Raw genomic sequence first — 19,048 nt, 5'->3', positions numbered from 1 at the left:
TTTTATGCACTAGAGTAATAGTGCAATGGTACTTGATAATCGTTGTTACAATCTAGGGAATAGTCCGGTAGATCACTCCGCAACTAATTAAATCAGAAAGTTGCTATGTCCGCTACACAACCATAGCCTTTTATTGTTCAAAAAAGTGAGAAAAAATATATTGTTCGCAGGTGCTGAATCCGAAAAAATATATATGCACTACACATGGTTACCGGGTACAAACAACAAAATATGCACAAAAACATCTCATTGTATGGCATACCCAACCAGTTTAGTGCAATTGAACAACAATGCTACGTGACACCACAAAAATAATCAGATGAATTCAAAGGGGATAACTGACCGGTCCAAGTACTAGTTAAACTAGATGATGCCCCGCACGTTGCTGCAGGAATCATGTTTCGGCAATACTGATAGTTGCAGTAAGATAAATGTGTTAAGGGTGTTGTATAGAAAATGACCATCATATTTAATAGAAAAAGTAAGAATAAGGCATAATGTTGTGTAGATTCATGTTTAATAGGAAGCATATAGAAAATGTTCATTTTATTCCAACTGAAAATTCTGGTAAAAAGACTAAGCATTAACTCCAAATATATGCACTAATGCAATGGAAGGTGGAGGTTTGGTATGTCTGCTGCAAGTTTTCCTCTCTGCCTTCACAACAGATACTTTAGGATTAGGTTTCTACTTCTTCGCCACAACCTGTGTAGAAAAAATGAAAAGGATTTAGAACTTTTAAATTCAATTTGAATTCTACACCAAGTGAATTCGCACAACGGTGACTACAAGAATGGCAACTATTGTTACCGTGTAGCCCAAACATAACAATGTGCAAGTCAATGGCATTTATATGTATCTAGTCACTGTAGCTACCAACCAATCAAGTCCTACTAGTTTGGAAAAAAAAGAATCATGCATGTATGTCACTGTGTTAGACAATACTCAAGGGAAGGAGGAAATAACATAACAGATTGCAGCTCTCGGCAATTAATTGTGATGGCACAACCCAGATCAGCTGAGATATCATGTACATACCATGTTATAGTGGAAAACTCAAGGAAAACGAAATTATATTGAAGATAAAAGATACACACTGGATATAGCGCTAGTATAAATGGAATGCCTGTTGAAGGGATCATATATTATGTTGGAAGGAGGGAAAAGGACATAATACTACTGTAGAGATTTAACATCTTGATCTTCATGGTCCAGGGAAGAGATGACCATGGCACATACCTTCATTGTTCTGACCTTCTTCCTTGCTTGAAGCAATATTAGCATCCACTAATGTCCCCTCGACATCTGTTCTAACCCAATATTGGTTGTTGTTTTTTCTTTTGAACATCTCTCCCAGGTGTGAAACATGGAATGGCTCCGTTTCTGTGTCTACTGCCCTTTCAACGCCAATGTCATACACATCTCTAGGCCCTGGGCTGCTTCATTACCACAGACCAACCTGGATTATGTTCATCTTCCACATAGAACACTTGATCCGCCTGGTCAGGGAAAATAAAAGGCTCGTGCTCAATTTTATCTCCTTTGTGCATCAGATGTGAGAAGTTCACAAGTGTGTAACCATACTTGTCTTTCCGTATCCCTTTTTCAGAAAATACATCAATCCATTCACATTTAAACAACACCACGGAAAATTGCCCGGAATAGTTCAGCTCGACAATATCAATTACCCTCCCATAGTATGTCACATCACGTAAAACTGGATTTGCATTTCCTGCTGTCGCATAACGAGATGTTTTTGCGGTTACCATGACTCCACTATTTTGTGTTTTTTTATCCAAGCGTTTAGGCCTAAAACGAAAGCCTCTGGAGTTGAAAGCGCGATATCTTCTTGCTGCATGAACTGGGCCCGGGACAGCCATCTAATATCATTTTTTATACCATTGATACCATTTTCCTTCTCCAGTTTCTTGATCTGCAATCAGAAGCATATTAAAATCAATGTAGTGGTACATGTAGAGCATGCAAAATATGGCACTTACATGAGCTCGAAACCATTCATGGAACTTCTCGTTCTGGGTCCTCTCGATAGTATCTACATTTAAATTGCGTCTATGGGTCATCTCATCAGCATGTGCTCTGCAATTTAATTTGCAAAAAATGTCTAATTAGGTAGGAAAAGTTACTTATCAAACAATCTAGAAGCTTAAGGAATTACCTAAGGTATGAGTTCACATCAGAACAATTGAACAATACATATCTATGCGCTTGTACTTTCTCTAGACCCCTTAAAACATAATTCCCAGGATTTCCAACTGGGTTTCCAGCATGAGGAAATAAAGTTGATCTTCGTGGAACATCAGAACGCCCAACCAACTCCTCACTATCTTCGTTCCGTGAAGGCAAGTTATGTTTGGTCTCAAAACCAACAATATATCTTGAACAGAATGTCATGCACTCATCTGCCAAATATGCTTCAGCTATAGATCCTTCAGGGTGAGCTTTATTGCGAACATTTGACTTCAGCCTACCTAGATATCTGCATAAACAAAAATGAGAAGGACGAAATTTGTTAAACAATCTTTTTCTACAAAGATAGCATGCATCCCCACTGTAAGAAGCTAGCATACCTTTCTGTAAACCACATCGAACGGTAGCACACGGGACCCCCTATTTTTGCCTCAGTTGCTAGATGCATAACCAAATGTACCATAACAGTAAAAAAATCCTGGCGGGAATATCATCTCCATGCGACATAACGTCATTACGATTCTCTCCTCCAACTTCTCGAGATCGTCAATGTAAAGAACTTTTGCACTCACTTCTCTAAAATATCCACATAGATCAAACAACACAGATGTAACATTATCTGGGAGTAGATATCGTAGAGCAAGTGGCAGAAGTTGTTGGATTAAAATATGACAGTCATGACTTTTTAGGCCCGAAATTTTCCCTTGAGGAACATTTACACAATTTGATATGTTTCCGGAAAACCCATCCGAAACCCTTATATCATGCAGAACCTTGCAACATTGTTGCTTCCCTTTTTTAGACATGTTATAAGAAGCAGCAGGCAAATAATATTTGTTATTAGGCTTTTTTTGTGGATGCAGCTCTTTCCTTATGTTCATTTGTTGTAGGTCCAGACGTGCCTTCAAATTATCCTTAGACTTGCCATCTATGCCTAGAAGTGTACCATATATATTCTCACATACATTCTTCTCAATGTGCATGATATCTAGATTGTGACGGAGTAAATTGGTGTCCCAATAGGGCAAAGAGAATAAGCCACTTTCACACTTCCAGGTTTTGGATTTCTCAAAGTCCTTAATTGATTTTATCTGGTCCAGAACTGCAGTTTGTGTATAAGCAATAGGCAGTACTCTATGTTCTTCAGACCCATCAAATGACTTAGCATCAAAGCGAAACTCGTGATCTGGAGGTAGAAACCGGCGATTCCCCATGTAACAGTACTTCTGCCCATGTTGGAGGCGTTTAGAACATGTTTCATCACGACACGGAAAACAACCAAAGTCACTACTGATACTATATCCTGCAACAATCGCTAGCCCAGGGTAGTCGCTCACAGTATACAATAAAACAGCGTAAAGATCAAACATCTCATCTCGAGATGCATCATATGTCCGTGTTCCTACTAGAAAGAGCTCGACTAGTTCCTCATAAACTGGCTTCATAAATATATGAAAGTTCTTTCCAGGGTAAGATGGACCAGGAATGAGCAAGGTAAGCAGAATTGAAGATGCCTTCATACATAACCATGGTGGAAGGTTATAGGGTATAAGGACTACAGGCCAACAACTATGTTTTGAACTCATCATCCCAAACGGATTGAACCCATCAGTCGCCATTGCAAATCTAATGTTTCGAGGATCTGACGCAACGTGTGGATGCTTAGAGTCAATGTCTTTCCATGCCTTTGAATCAGCTGGATGTCGCAATGCACCATCCTTTGTGCGTTCCTCATCATGCCATCTTAATGCTGTAGCGGTTTCTTTGTGCATAAAAAGTCTCTTAAGCCGTGGCTTAATTGGAAAGTACCGTAACACCTTCTTAGGGCTTGCCTTTCTTCTTTCTTTCTTAGTTAGTGTGGTCTTATCTGGTTTGTTCTTCCACCTTGATTTTCCACATATAGAGCAGAAGTCATCATTTTCCTTTTCTTTCCAAAAAAGCTGACAATCTTGTTAACAAACATGAATTCTTTCGTAACTAAGCCCAAGCTTCCCAATGATCTTCTTAGCCTCAGCAAAAGTTTTAGGTAAATTCTTACCATCCGGAATTGCTTGTTGCAGAACTGCTAGCAAATCATTCAAAGATTTATTACTCCACTTGTTAGTCGATTTTATGTGGAACAGAATTACAAGGAAAGAAAGTTTTGATAGCTCACACCCTTTCCACAAAGGTACATCTTCACCTCCCAACAAGTCATAGAAAGCTTGGGTTTCAGAATCTGGTCCATGCTCTGGATGATTTGGGTCATCGCGGTCATTCACTGGAGGTCCATTATCTATGTTCCCGAATGCATCATGAACTAGCTGGTGCATATTAGAGTTTAAGTTTTTTCTTTCTCCTTTTGAGCGTTTCCGCTTGCAGGCGCTGATGTATGCTGCAGTTTCACCATGACAACCCCAGACAGTATATCCAAGTAGCATTCCATCACACACCAAATGAGCATATACATCATCCCGTTTCAGTAAAAGCCTATTGACACATTTAACACATGGGCAATGAATCTTGGAATCTGCTTTTTTCCCCATGTATGCAAAATAAAGAAAACCTTTTACCCCAGCCAAGTATTCATCACTTGGTCTAGGTGATCGCAGCAACCTCTTAATAGCTTCTAAATCCATAGATTTCACTGTGTGTTAAAATAGTGAAAATAGTTATTGCAATGGAAATTGTAAACGTGTAGTTCTAACTAACATAGAAATAACAGTGTTGTTCCAAGAAGTTAATAAAAAAGAACCGTGGAGAATCTTGGACTACTTATAGCACTCATAATCTGCTCTATAATCTTTGCAGCAAATCCATTGAGAGAGAAAGCAAGCAGGTGCAATACGTTCTTGTGGCAATCCTAAATCTAATATCCCGTGTGATTATGTATTACCTAATAGATCAGGCAGCCAGCTTGTACTTGCGCTTCTTGCTGAATAGCGACTGAGGAGAGCGGTTCCGGCAGCTCTGCCCAAGTGGATTCGCGCCTGCGTGAGGCAGGCAAAGTGCAGATTCTAATACGTAACTACAATGTTCGAATCAGCATTAATCTGAATTAAAAAAATTATGCAGAATAGTAGAAACCTTCGCTAGATCACGTGAACGGGGGCGTCGTCGACAGCGGGCGGCAAGCGCCCTCGGATCCCGCCGGTGGCGATGTAGACGGAGGCAGGAGCCGTAGACAGAGCGGTGTTGTACTCCACCGATCCACGGCTGGAAGATGCGCTGCGGCGGGGGAGATTTCACGCGGCGGCCAGTGGGGATGGTGCCCTGAGTAGATGAGTTTGGGGACGGATTTTGTTGTAGTGGACTTTTTATTTTTATTTATTTTCTTGTATGAACACCCAATGACATCGTATTTCTATACAATTTTATACATATTACTATCATATGTGTTTCCAAAATTCAATATTCTTATTATTTTTCTATAAATAATGGTTTCTTAGGTTTTAAAATACTTGTTAGTGCAAGTTAATACAATTTTAGGTCTAGTTGTCTTTGCTGATGAGAGGTGTCTAACCCTCCCACCGTCGTTGATAAACAAGAAGATAGCGGTCCGTTAATTAGCAGCAAACCGGCCAAAAGCGATACAAATGCACCAATATTGTTATGGAACACAATAATATTGGGCACAACCACTGATCGACTTAGCCACATGCCAACAGTCGGCCACACAGGTGAACAAGAGACATCTCCGACTTTGGCAACAAGCTCTCCAAGGGAAATATGTTGGGCTTGCGCCGACTGAGTCTTCTAAAAAAGCATGCCAACTTGTTGCCATCGTCACCACCTGGACATGCTCAACCGACTACCGAAGCCTGAGCTGTGATCCAAACTTTGCTCGACGCATCATCGTTGCCAAACTGCATGCAACGCCCTCGGGCAGCAGCAACAACATGCCAAGGAGGACGCGAACAACCCATCCATCACCCGATACTAAGGATTTGAGGTTCCCCCGAGCAAACTGCGAAATGCGGGAGCAAAACTCCACGATGACCCCCCAATAAGGTTCATGCCACCCACGGGCGTCACTTTCGTCGTTGGCTACACTATATCCGGAACAAGTCGAAAAGGTCGGATCGACGAAATCAAAGATGTCTTGTAGCCATTGCGCGCCTGCGCCCTCCGTAGAATTCCCACCGCGATCCTAGCACTCTGATGCTCCGCGTACGAAGCAACACCTCCAATAAGGGATGTGACGCGACGACGCTGATGCCCGGACTGGTCCTAGGGTTTCCCCGGTACGCACAGGTACAAGGATGAGGGTTGCATCGTGCTCCACCAAACTCACCGCCCACCAACGCGCGCCACCACATCCATAAGAACACTATCGCCGCCTTACCGTGGGCAACGAACTGAGGCCAGCAGGATCAATGATGATCCCGGAGCCGATGAACAACCAGATAGTGGCCATGCAAGAGGGGATCGCCTCCACCGCCACGCCCCATCTCGCCGCCCCGCCGCCAAACAACCACGCCATCACCAGCTCGCTGCCCAAGAAGCTTCGCTGCCGTGTAAACCACCGTCGTCTAGGGACCACCGCCGCCGGCCGAGGGAACCCCCCCCCCCCCCCCCCGTCGACCAGGGAGGACCGCGAGGCCTGGGAACGCCTCGAGGTCGACCGCGCGAGCAAGGATTACATGGCGAACCTCCGCCGCAACAACCCCGAGCTCGTCGCCGAGGAGGCGGCGACGACGACGGCCTCGACTTCTCCGTCTTCGACAACTAGGTGGCGGCAACGGCGGCCGCTAAGTTTAAGTTTTAGTTTAAATTTTTGGTTAAGTTTAGTTTGTTTGTATGAACTACGTGTGAAATGTATGAATTATGTGCAAGTTTTAGTTAATTTCTATGAATTATCTTGGGGCCGTTTGCTTCTCTAAATTTTAGAAGATCGGCTAGAGATACTCTTAGACTGAAAATTATGCGCGGGCAAGAAAATTGGCGCTAACAAATTTTTTTGCCGCCTAACTCCTTCCGCTGGGCAACAAAAATTGCCTAAATCTAAATTTTGCCGCTGACTCTATCTGCGCGGTAATGCTAAAATATTCCCTCCAACTATCTTAACAAAAATCCCTTATTTATAGGCTACCCCGGCCTCACCGCCCTTGAGAACCACGCCGCCCTCCATTCTACTCCGTACATCTCCAGCAATGTCGATCTTGACCTCCCGCCCTTGCCCCTAACTCACCAAATCACTCAACGTACAGATCAATAGGAGCGCGTCTGCCTCGGCCTGGTTCGCCGCCGCCGGCCAAAGCGCAAAGGTGCAGGACTACATCCCGCGAGAAAACTGCAGAGGTTGTGTTGCCGATTCTCCAATCCAGCACTCGCCTCCAGATCTCAGGTCCCAGTTCTAAGGTGAATGCATCGCGTACTCTCACTAATAAACTAGATTTAAATGTGCGCCTTGGCGCACGATCCCGTGAAACTCATGCCAATATCTATTTCGTATATAATGATGATAAAATTAGCTGCCAATATGATAATCCATTTCTTATAAATTTTAAGCACACCTAGAAAGTCTTTTCTCCAAACAGAGTATGAGAGGTAGTACAAACTACAAAGAACTAAAAATGAGAGCGGAGCAGACAGGTAGTAAACCATGAATATACACATGTCTCTTTGCACAACCCAGAAGAGATGCAGAAGACAACCATTGCATCGGACGCTTGATTCATAGCACAATACCATAGCAAAAGAGAGGAACATAACTCTAATATCCCACGGCACGTAGATAGCAGGAAGAAAACAGCTATTGGTGACCTGTGCTACCTATTAGGCAACTCTCCTGAAAAGCAAATCACGAACAATCAACGTCAAGTCCAACCAAATGGTAAGCAACACAGACTTGACATCATTTTCACATGAAAGGCTGAAACTCACCTTAGAGGGAATTAAGTGATGTTTTTCTTGCCATCTGCATTGGTCACGTCTTCCATAGGGTTTGTTCCATATCTGCATGTATATCTTTTGTCGATTCATGTTGAACATATGCAAAAGTGATCAGTGAAGAATGACCCACTTTTTATCACTTAGCATATATAGGCAAATGTTCGACAACTATTTCTGGGACAAGTGGTGTATCCTTGCCAAATATGTTATCCGCCAGCTGAACTGCATGTCCATTGGCTTCACCGTTACGAACCGAAGGCACCGTAACATGTAGAACATGACCTGGAGAGAAAGGAAGATAAATACAATTAATCAGAACATCTCAAGAAGAATGAAAAGCAATGTGTTAGGAAGCGATGATAACACCACCTTTAAACCTTGAACGGTTTGAACCAATGATCAGGCTGCGTTCTTTTCGATTAGCTGCAGCGTGGGCAGGGGAAAGGAGCGGCAACAAAAGTCTTCCTTCTCGGAAACAAACACAACAATGGACGGCATGTAAAAAAATAGTAGTCGAAGATAGCGAAAAATAATATGGAAGGGTACAAGGAGATATACTCCTTCATCTAAGCCAAAGAAGCCTAGGATGTTGCATAGGTACAAAGAGGGGTCCACACGCATGTTCATCATCAGCCTCCATGGTACTGTAATCATAGAGTGGATGATGGATAAAAAATGTAATACCGAGTGGAAAAACAATAAATATCAAAGCATTTCCCCTTGGTGTGCCAAATCAGTAGACTATACAGACCAACTACATATTAGTGGGGGCCCCATCATCGACTACATGGATCAAAAGATCCATGATTAGGTTTTCAAGTAGCATGATAGTTATATGCCACAAATCCTTTGCTTCCTTGTTCCATGGACGCTTTCTGAAATTGATGGTTATATGCCACAAATCATGGTACTGTACATGTACCCTTTTTATTATTTGTTTTCTGAACTTATGCACCTTTTCAACTATGGTATGACACCTAAAGGATGTATCCATCTTAGTAACTAATTTGATTCATAAAGATAAATACCTTGAACAATCAGTTAAGTAAAAAATGAAAGTATGATAGAATAGTCAAAGCATGAACGGGTAACATAAATCCAAAATCTAACATGGGGAAAAATCAAAATCATCTGAAAAGACTACATCATGTAAGCTCCAATTCAATGATGCAGTCCAAGATGATGGAAATTCTTTATTTGATTTTAGCGAACTGTGTAAGAGGGAATATTAAATGAAAATCTAGCCTCAACATACTATGGGGCAGAGCATTGAACGAGTGAATCACAGCGAATTATATCTAATACTCAATCAACAGCCAACACCATCCAGTTTAACTAATATTTTCAAATGATGGGGCAAATCAATACATGCAGGCGAAAAAATACCTAGTTATTCTTGAAAATAAGCATGTTGCAAAAGAATAAATGACACAAATCGTCCGACTGTATGGGAATCGTTACCTTGCAGATCGTGGTATGTCCTCCCTTGCCCTTCCTCTACCCAACTCTCCTTCTGTCTCGGTCTCTCCTCGCAAATCACAACCCATGTCGGCATACCAATAAGGTAACACCATGACATCAACCGGGAAAATTTCTCAAATGTGATGATACATAGAGCAAAGGAACAGTACTGGCTCAAGTGCCGATGCAAGATATCGTGAACACCTTACAAAGAGTGCATATTAGAAGTTGTTGCTGATAAAATAAGCATTCAACATTTTTCCAAATATTATGAACTCAGCAGTAACTCGGTTACATTTAAAATACTACCACTAACAGATAAAAATTAAGTAGACCTCTGATAAGGCAGAAACTTTTCTTTAATCAAAAGAATTTCCTTGTGCCAAGTACATTTCAGAATGGATAGGCTTATCTATTTCTACCAGAACAAAAATAGCCAAGAATATCTAGAATTGTCTGCTTAATTCTGGACATGCGTGTCTAATATTTCACCGATTAGCAGATTTTATATGTGTCCTCTTCCAAATTAAGTAAATTTCATGGAAGGAGAAGGTGTAGATATCATGAGAGAGATGGGATGTATCGAGGTTCTAAAATCGTAAAAATATCACAGTGAATTTCCTAAACCTTGCAAGTCAAGATCACATGGCCAAGAAGATATCATCATTGTCCTACAGTAGTATCATGCACAACATGAAGTGGTACAACTACAACAGAAAGACTCAAAAAGTATTCATCAGATAAAATACTTGGCATAGAAAGTACATTAGGACATGAAACAAGCCTGTCTTCATGAAGTGCTACAACTACAACAGAAAGACTCAAAATGAATTCAGCGGGTAAAATACTTGGCATAGAAAGTACATTAGGACATGAAACAAGCCTGTCTTCATGAAGTGCTATTTGATTCTATCAGATCATGTCCATGAAATTTGCATGTGTAAATTATCTCAAAACAGCCAGGAATTTTTTATTAGATGAGGGAGTGATTCATAAACCAAAATTAGTAATGCCTAGCTGTCTGAAACAAAAAAGGCAAACAATCAGCACGGCCTCAGGCTCTTGTGGTGTGACATGGTATTCAGCACAAACATCATCCAAGAAATGAACTCCTTGATGCACATGAATTTTCTAATGCAAGCATCATCCAAACAATGTATAAACTGTACTATGTTATTAGCATCATAATGTACTTTTTTAGATGAACCCAAGCTAGATGCCTCATTTTATTCAGATAAATTCACGATGAACAACTCTCCATGTTTTAGAGTTGCTAACATATTATGAACAAAAGTTCATTTTCTTAGCCTGAAACTGAAACTAAAACTTCATATCTAAAATTGTATTGTGTATGGGGTTAGCTCTTAAATAAATGGCATCAACGACAATAGTTTCATACCTGGAACAGAAACAGGAACCTCACTGCTCCCAGAAATAGGTACCATATATAGCTCTTTTAATAGTTTTAGATCTGGAACAACTCTTCTAATAGTTTCAGGCCTAGGTCTAATCATAAAATTATACTCAAAAATCAAACCCATAATAGAATTAAGACCATCCTGATACCATATGGCTGGGTTCATACCATCAAGGCAAGGCAACATGGACAAGAAAAGCAAGGCACACAAATAATGGAGCTACCTCAGAACCGAGGGCTCGCATAGTCGACCGGGCTTGACTGGATATTATCTCCATTATGAGGACCCTAAGGCCACTATTTTTGTTCAAAATTCCGATGCTCGCATAATCTGACACCACATAACACCCAAAATAATACGGGTGTATTGTCATTCAACATCTTACATTGTCCAGAATGTACCCAAATTTTTCCAGCCCGGTGGTGAAGTATTTGTTGTAACAGGTCCTGTGCCCATATGTGACCCTGATATTAAATCACACTCAAGTTAAAAAGTTGATCAATTAACTAATGCAAGAATCGGGGAACAAATTAATTTCACAGATTAACCAACTAAAGCACAATTAAGATGCACTCTCCAGTTTCCTATTTTCAACAAACTCGTAAGCGAGTATCCAACAGGTTTATCAGTCAAATGTCATTGTAACCTAGGATCCACTAATTGAGTGCATGTACTACCATACCGACACGGATGTCAATGAACCCAGGTTTCCTTTCTAGTTCGTACTCACGCTATATATGCAATATAGGGATTACTGGTAGCTTTATTAGAATACCGGAGATGCAGAACAGGTGACCGATAATTTGGTGTTCAGGTGTAGTGTCATCCGAATCCGCATAATCATCATCACTTGACCCATATCTGCTAGGTACTTGCCTGAACCCTGATAAACAATAGTAAATTAGGAGTCAGACAATAATCAAATGGGTCTGGAGCAAGCAAGGTAATAGCCCAGACCATCAAACAAGATGGGTCATAACATCAGTTAATGATATATATTGAGATGAATGAGAATGCACCATAATATCAAGTAGAACTATCGATTAAATTTGGTCAGTATTACCAGCTACATAATATGCAGAAAAACATCAGACGTGCACACAGGTGCGAGTGGTATTTAGTTCCATCACAGTGACGATATAAGAAGACAATGAGAAGTACTGCAGATATCCAAATCAAAAGAAAATTGCAGAATATGCAAATGGTCAGCCACCCCATCATTTCAAGCAATCTGAGAGTATTTCTTCAAAAAAGTAGACACAAAATCAATGTTATTTGTATCAACTTAATCAATGAAAAAGAGACATATATTGAAATCCAATAGTAAAGCCTCAAGAAAGGGACAGCCTGGCAACACACATAAATGCAAAGTACATGATCAGGCAGAGAGGAAAGGCTGCACCTCATTAGCAAGAGATCCTAGTCGAGTATCTTGAAAGCAAGTCTGCATTTTCATATATAAGAAAATGAGAGTCCTTTAGAAATACTCCCTCCGTTAATTATGAAGAGAATGCATAAGAAAATGAACTTCAATGAAATGAATGCTTTTCTTTCATGCATTGAACCAAACAAGTTAGCTTTGTCTCTTTACATATTATAACATGTGGTTCTCCTCAGAAAAAAAGGAACCAACAGTTCTCATGTGTATTGCACGGAAGGAAATGAGAAAGAAAAAGAGAGAACACGGTAATCTGAATGTTAAAGTAGCATCTGCCAAAATGCAATATAGAATAACCTACTGCAAATCACCTGACCCATATATTCACACGTCAGGACTCCAAATATGCTTGAAACCCGTGCAGAGCACTAATAATGCCTATTTTTATTTCTCAAGAAAGGAAACGGTCGTAGAGCTGGCAAAAGTACTTCTAAGCTCCACTAATAAAATTATGTACTTGCAAACTACAAAAATGAAATTTATATACCGAACCAATTTGTTCAAAATAGCAATAAATAAAGTTCAAAATGTTAAACAATGGGTTTCATATGAAAATTAATTGAGATATTCAAAATGAAATAAGAAAATATCAGTAGGTTGAAAATTTAATTCCCACGATTTAATATACAAAATGCTAATAGAATTATTCTATGCTGGATAGCTACATCACGGGAATCATCTCTCACATGGCAGCCTATATGAATCATTCAAGAAAAAAATTTAACAACCACAACGGATCATCTTCCACAATGGTGTCACTCTCAGTATCAGTTAGGCTGATCCAATTCTCGATCCTTTTAATGCACTCATATGCTACTAACTGATCCAATCTTCAGGTCATCACACACATATATATCATGCAATCAAATGCGAAAACAGAGAAATAATCAAAATGTAATCAAGATTCAGAGCCGAACTTCTGACCTAAAGACAAGGAGAACCGATGACGCTGATAGGCATGCCCACTGGATCCAGATCTGACCAAAAACTAAGAATTTTCTAACATAAGACCAGGTCCAAGCACTCTTCGTGGAAAAAAAATTATCATATGTTAATATATTGCCTGAGAAAAGGAAAAAAATTATTGGGAGCCAGCAAAATATTCAGTACATTTCTCAGTACTCATTCATCTTAATTTTCAGACAAACTCCGCGAATGGGTACTTCCAACCTGATAATTTGCATAGCGCCGCCAAAAAAATCTTTGTGTTCTCTCTCCATCTGCGGAGATGCTATGCCCTTCGCTGCCTCATGCTAATTCCTCTTTCATACATTAGGCTCTAGCTGCCTACCTAAATAAAAGATCGAGGCCGGTATGTTCCTTTTCTCCTTTCTTTAGCAGCTTCTCGCTACAAATTTACTTTGGCAAACAGTGGACACAGCCAAGGGGATCAGATCAGGAGGCCAGTAATTGTGGTCTTCACAACATCGTCAAGAGCCATGATTATATCAGCTCCAATGTTGTTCTATATTCACAGTCCCATAAATAAGAAGGATGTGCACACAAGTTTTAATATGCCAAATCAGGATTTTGGATTTTGTGATTATTCACAATGACTCAGTGAGTTTCCATAGTTCGTTAAGGAAAGGGCGCACCTGAATATGGACTGAATCCTCAGGTAAGAGCATGGGTTTCCTTTACGGGTCAGCTTGACGTGGATGAAACGAAGATATGGAGTAAATCCTTCATCTCCAAAGGCGCTTCCATTCTTGGCCGCTGCACTTCCGTCGCGCTGCAGATTCTCGCGCATCCCACCCAACTGACCATGGCCGCCTTTCCGCCGTTGTACATGTCGATCGTGGCCTCCGGCTGGCTGGCAAATCCTCGTCCTCGCTCGACTGCTCATGTTCCCGCATCAGCCGCCACGCACATGGCGCCTGCAGCTGCTCGCCCGCTCAATCGCCAGTGGCGTCTTGCACCCTAATCCAGAGACACGATCAAGAAGAGGGGAAAAATCAAAGAAGCAAAAGAAACAAATAGAGACGGTACCCCTAACCTACAGGAGAAAAGGAACTAAATTAGGAAAAAACAAACCAAGGATGAGGGCAGCCATGGGCGGGTTTGCGAGCGAAAAAATCTAAAGAAACATGCGCGCTGACCTCAACCAAATCCAAGCACCGGCCACCACTGAGAACACAGATAGGAACCAAAAAGAGGCAGCACCCTCACCCCAGAAACTGGAAAAAGGGGAAAATAGGGCCAAATAATGCCGGCAACGAAATCCCCTCGATGAAGCAGGACCTCACCTTAATCCAATCCACAACAGAGCACAACCATGGGCTAAGATCCGCAACCGCAGATAGCCGCGGGCGGAGCGCGCGAAAGACGCGGACGATGGCGGATCTGCAGGGCTCCCGCCTTCGCCGCCGTCGTCTCCAGGCACGCGCTCCCGCCGCAGTCGCCCAGGCGCGCGCTCGCCGCCGTCGCCCAGGAGGGCGTCGTGGCTCGCGGGAGAGGAGCGAGCGGGGAACCGCCGCCGCCTGCCTAGATGAGTGGGACGAGCAAAGAGGGGATTGGGGGAGACGAGCGAGTGGGATTGGGGACGAGGGATGGCGGGCCTGGCGGCTAGGGTTTCTCACCGTGGGGGCTCCTTTTATACGGACGCGGTGAAAAAAAATGGACAGCTGAGATGCACTGATGGAAAGATCCAACGGTTCACGTTCTCAAATCGCTGTGAGGCCCCCTATGGGGGGCATCATATACAACGTTAGATGTGAATGCCTCTTTTTTACTATTTGTTTAGAAATGGATTACAGATTGGTCAGACTGAATATCCTCCTTTTCTGTACTTTGTTCCGTCTCCACTACAAAACGCATCGTTGATGTCCTCCCCCACCTTCATTGTATAATTCTCTGGCTGTACTCTCAAATTCTTATTCGAACGATCTTTTATCAATGATAAATTAATGCATATATGGGACTCTCCCTCCCGTTTTTGTTAAAAAATAATAATGTGTGTAACTCTAGATATGACACAATAATTTCTCTCTTACATACAGTAGCACCCCACATCAAATCCAGATCAACTAATTGAGCACCCTTAGTTATAGTTTCTTATGATTGCATGGTTGAATGTGTTCCCAACGTGTCAATGATCATGACTGTTCAACTATTCTTAAATCAGTATATGGTTTCTCTTGCTTTTCACATTCATACCATTCATTCTAAGATTTGTTTGGTGCTGATATTTCTTACATCCATGTTACTGTAGATGGCCATGGAAATTTGGAACATTAACTTGTACTATGAAGATGAGAATAAAAACCATAAAGTTCTTGAAGCATCAATGGACAGGACCAATATCTCCTTTTATGACTTGGTCAACTTGATTGAAGGTGTTGGCTTCTCGGGGATTGATTACCTCTACTACAGGAAGAAATACCCGCGTGGCAGGGGCCATCTAGTTCACATCGATAATGACACTCATGTGAGGAAAATGATAACTGAGCACAATAAGGAGAAGAGGGTACAGTTGTATGTATATAAGGAGAGGGCCAACATTGATGTTGCTCCATCAGAACCTCATGGTGAGGATGATGGACCCATTACAAGCTTTGAGGAGGAGGATGCCTTCCCTGAAGGAGCAACACAAACTAGGACGGTCAAGTCACAAAGTAATTACAAACTTAAGATCAACTACTACTTTGTTTCTGTAGAGTTTAGCTTGCAGTCTATTTTCATGTTTAGCCCAGATCACTTTTGTCTCTATACTTGCAATTAACGGGTAAATGTTGTATGAATTAATTGCAGCAATGGTGCATAAATCAAAAAGATTGAATGTGGTTCAGAGCCGTGCTCAGTACGCCAATGGAGACTTCGCCAATAGTGAGAAATCTCGGTCATCACGTGAGCTCCTTGAGACACATGAATTGGAAGATAAGGAGGATCATCTTACCGAGCGAGATGACAACCTCGATAATATGACTGGTATGATACTAACTACAAAGTATCAACAATCTAAGTTGGCTTCCACTTATTTAAACTGCCTAGCTTTGTATACATTTATCCATTTTTTCTAATTAATCTGAATACACACAATCACACCCGAGAATGGAATTTGTCATCATAGATTCATGCTCTTGATCAATTCATTAGTAGGCTAACTTTCCTTACTTGTTCGATGCTTTTGAAGTACTTAGGGTGATCTGTTTCCTTAATTTAATTAATACTAATGTAAACAAAATGTTAGGTGATGATAAAGCTGTTGACAAACGTGGAGCACATTCCCTGCCAGCTGTTTGGAACATGCCAGATGGAGCACGCATAGTTGTAAAATGTAATAATCTTGGCCAGCCTATCGGGGATGAAGGTGGAGTCCTAGGGAAGTTTCTTGGCACAATAGCTAGACTTGGGGGCTATTGCCCACTTGACAAAAAGGATTGGCGTAATGTCAAGAAGGATGGTGGGGCTGACACAATACTTCAGTGTGTACAGGTATTCCAATATAACACGAGAAGAAAAATAGAGTTATATTATCTACCATACTATTTTACTTCCCTATGTGTGCTCTAGTATAAATACAATGGTGACCTAACTGATTACATTTGTTCATTATTTCTTAAAATCCAGACAAAGTTCTTGTATCCTGCTCAATGTGATAAGTGGATACTAAAAACTATCGGACGAGATTGGAGAAAATTCAAGGCTGGTCTTAAGAAGGAATTCTTTAATGCAAAGAAAAAAAGAAAAGCTCTGTATAAGCTTTGTCCAGAATATGTGGACAGCGACCAATGGCGTGAACTTGTCAACTATTGGAAATCCAAAGAAGGAAGGGTAAGCTTTCGATCATTTTTTATTGAACTGTGTGGTGTTGTTAAGTACTGCATTGTCATAATGTTTTTATCGTAACAGGCAGTTAGTGAGAAGAACAAAATTAGCCGAGCATCTGTGAAAACATCTCATACAGCTGGTACAAAGAGTTATGCTCGTTGGGCTGAGGACCTTGTGAGTAATCTTTTTTTTTACATGTCATACATCTGGGACAATGCCTTGCCAATTAAGCCTAAGGGACACACTACTTACAAGTTAAACTGGATAGTGCCGTTTCTGTCTTTTTGTCAATTCTTTGCTAAACTCAAGAAAATGTTATGAGCCGTGATCAATCTAATTGTGTTGACTTTAGAACTTTTTGTATCCATGTATATTAGTTAGATTTGAACATATGTCAGATCTCAGCCATTCTTCTCAATTGATCAATATGAACAGCTTATATTCTGTCTCTTTAATGGTGTAATAGTTTTCCCCATCATTTTTAATATTTTTCTACTTGTTTTGCAGCGACAAGAAGATCCTGAAAAGAAACAACCACATAGAGTGAAGGTTTATTTAGCGACTCATAGAAAAAAAGATGAAGAAAGAAATAAACATGTGGTAGGCTAATATAAGTTAAATTATTGCACAAGATCAAGTTAACATTGAGTCTAATAAGTAGCGTATGCCTTTGCCTTATTCTTCTTTTACAGGCTAACTTGGAAAAGCTAATACATAACGAACCAGAGCTAGCACAGAGTGACCATGGAAAAGTTGCATGGAAAGGTGATGCCTTACATACAATTTTGGGGGAAGAAAAGCCTGGACAAGTGCATGGCATGGGTTTGCTTCCAGTGCCTAACCAAGTTTATGGTCGGTTACCACGCTATCTCAAGAACATCAATATGACTACAACAAATGGGTCATCACATGCCGGAGAGAGTGATGTTATGGAGGAAATAGCAAAGCTCAAGCGGCGTATAGAAGAGCAGGACCAACGCATAGAAGAGCAAGACCAAATTATTGAAGGATTTAGAAACCAGGATGAAGTATGTGGTCTTATAAAAATTGCAATGCTAATTTTATTTTTGGACATTAACATAAATAATGTACTGAAACTACTTTTTAATTCTGTAGGCCAATTTCCGCCAAGGCAATGATGAATCTCAGCCGGAAGTACCACAAAATAGAAGAAAGGTATTTGCTAATATACCAGACATGTGTTAGTTTTCTTTTTGAATTCTCTTCCTTAATATTGCACTTTTGTAGAGAGTTCATGCTAGTGGACCTGAGCAAGTACGCTTGGTGAGCAGACCAAAAGATACAATAAAGGTACATTTATTACTACAATCTATGGTGGACCTGAGAAAGTATGCTTACTGAGCAACTTATTTTATTAACTTTATCATTGTATGGAAGCATCATCCTGACTGCCAGGGTAGCAATGAATTCTCATATCAAGGACAATCATCACCAACAACTCCTTTTTCTGAAGAACAGGAGGTAAAGATTATTCGCTGACAAATCTACTTGGTTATCTATTAAGAAATCATGATATCTAATGTTTGTGGAATTAAAAGAATGCATTGTCAACTTTAGTTTCCTGAATCTCAACATTACAACCTTTTTATTTTTATTTCTTCATAGATGAGAAAGAGCGGTGACAATGTGGATGAAAATTCGAGAAGAGTGCACAAACAAATGACTCAAAACAAGACTCCAAGCCATATGTCCTCAAAGAAGAGATGTCGTCCTTCGGAAGAGGTAAATGAACAGTATGTTCATGTTGCATCCATGTCTTAGGTTATTTGTATTTTTCTTATTAATGGTTGCTTTGATCCTACTGTAGATTCGTAATGCAGTAATTTTGAAATCTTCAATATATCCAAATAAAAGGCGC

General features: G+C 40.8%; 2 protein-coding genes and 3 long non-coding RNA genes across 12 annotated transcripts; 2 read left to right on the top strand and 3 right to left on the bottom strand.

Moving 5' to 3' along the window:
• Positions 1-531: 531 nt before the first annotated feature.
• LOC124670041 lies at positions 532-1,416 on the bottom strand. The gene is made up of 2 exons (XR_006992375.1): positions 1,240-1,416; positions 532-705 (listed from the first exon to the last, which is right to left on the bottom strand). It is a non-coding gene; the product is annotated as an uncharacterized LOC124670041 (long non-coding RNA).
• A 286-nt stretch (positions 1,417-1,702) lies between these two features.
• Positions 1,703-2,677, bottom strand: LOC124672488. Its single transcript, XM_047208708.1, has 5 exons — positions 2,589-2,677; positions 2,177-2,497; positions 2,001-2,097; positions 1,817-1,933; positions 1,703-1,732 (listed from the first exon to the last, which is right to left on the bottom strand). The coding sequence occupies exons 1-5, from the start codon at positions 2,669-2,671 to the stop codon at positions 1,703-1,705; spliced, it is 648 nt and encodes a 215-aa protein (XP_047064664.1). The 5' UTR covers positions 2,672-2,677.
• A 4,993-nt stretch (positions 2,678-7,670) lies between these two features.
• On the bottom strand, positions 7,671-14,748 carry LOC124676393. Of its 8 annotated transcripts, XR_006993608.1 has the most exons (11): positions 14,646-14,748; positions 13,570-14,319; positions 13,324-13,462; positions 12,364-12,405; positions 12,025-12,121; positions 11,737-11,844; positions 9,544-11,425; positions 8,641-8,726; positions 8,452-8,547; positions 8,074-8,364; positions 7,671-7,978 (listed from the first exon to the last, which is right to left on the bottom strand). It is a non-coding gene; the product is annotated as an uncharacterized LOC124676393 (long non-coding RNA). The 8 variants fall into 8 exon arrangements; XR_006993604.1 differs by having other exon boundaries at positions 12,025-12,405; XR_006993605.1 differs by having other exon boundaries at positions 11,737-12,121.
• A 2,297-nt stretch (positions 14,749-17,045) lies between these two features.
• LOC124670560 lies at positions 17,046-17,713 on the top strand. The gene is made up of 3 exons (XR_006992566.1): positions 17,046-17,172; positions 17,251-17,343; positions 17,677-17,713. It is a non-coding gene; the product is annotated as an uncharacterized LOC124670560 (long non-coding RNA).
• A 161-nt stretch (positions 17,714-17,874) lies between these two features.
• Positions 17,875-18,669, top strand: LOC124672487. Its single transcript, XM_047208707.1, has 4 exons — positions 17,875-18,197; positions 18,286-18,345; positions 18,418-18,480; positions 18,568-18,669. The coding sequence occupies exons 1-4, from the start codon at positions 17,988-17,990 to the stop codon at positions 18,667-18,669; spliced, it is 435 nt and encodes a 144-aa protein (XP_047064663.1). The 5' UTR covers positions 17,875-17,987.
• Positions 18,670-19,048: the final 379 nt, after the last annotated feature.

This window comes from Lolium rigidum, chromosome 7, assembly GCF_022539505.1.
Source record: "Lolium rigidum isolate FL_2022 chromosome 7, APGP_CSIRO_Lrig_0.1, whole genome shotgun sequence".
NCBI classification, from domain to species: Eukaryota; Viridiplantae; Streptophyta; class Magnoliopsida; order Poales; family Poaceae; genus Lolium; species Lolium rigidum.
This window is presented reverse-complemented; position numbering and strand designations above follow the sequence as displayed.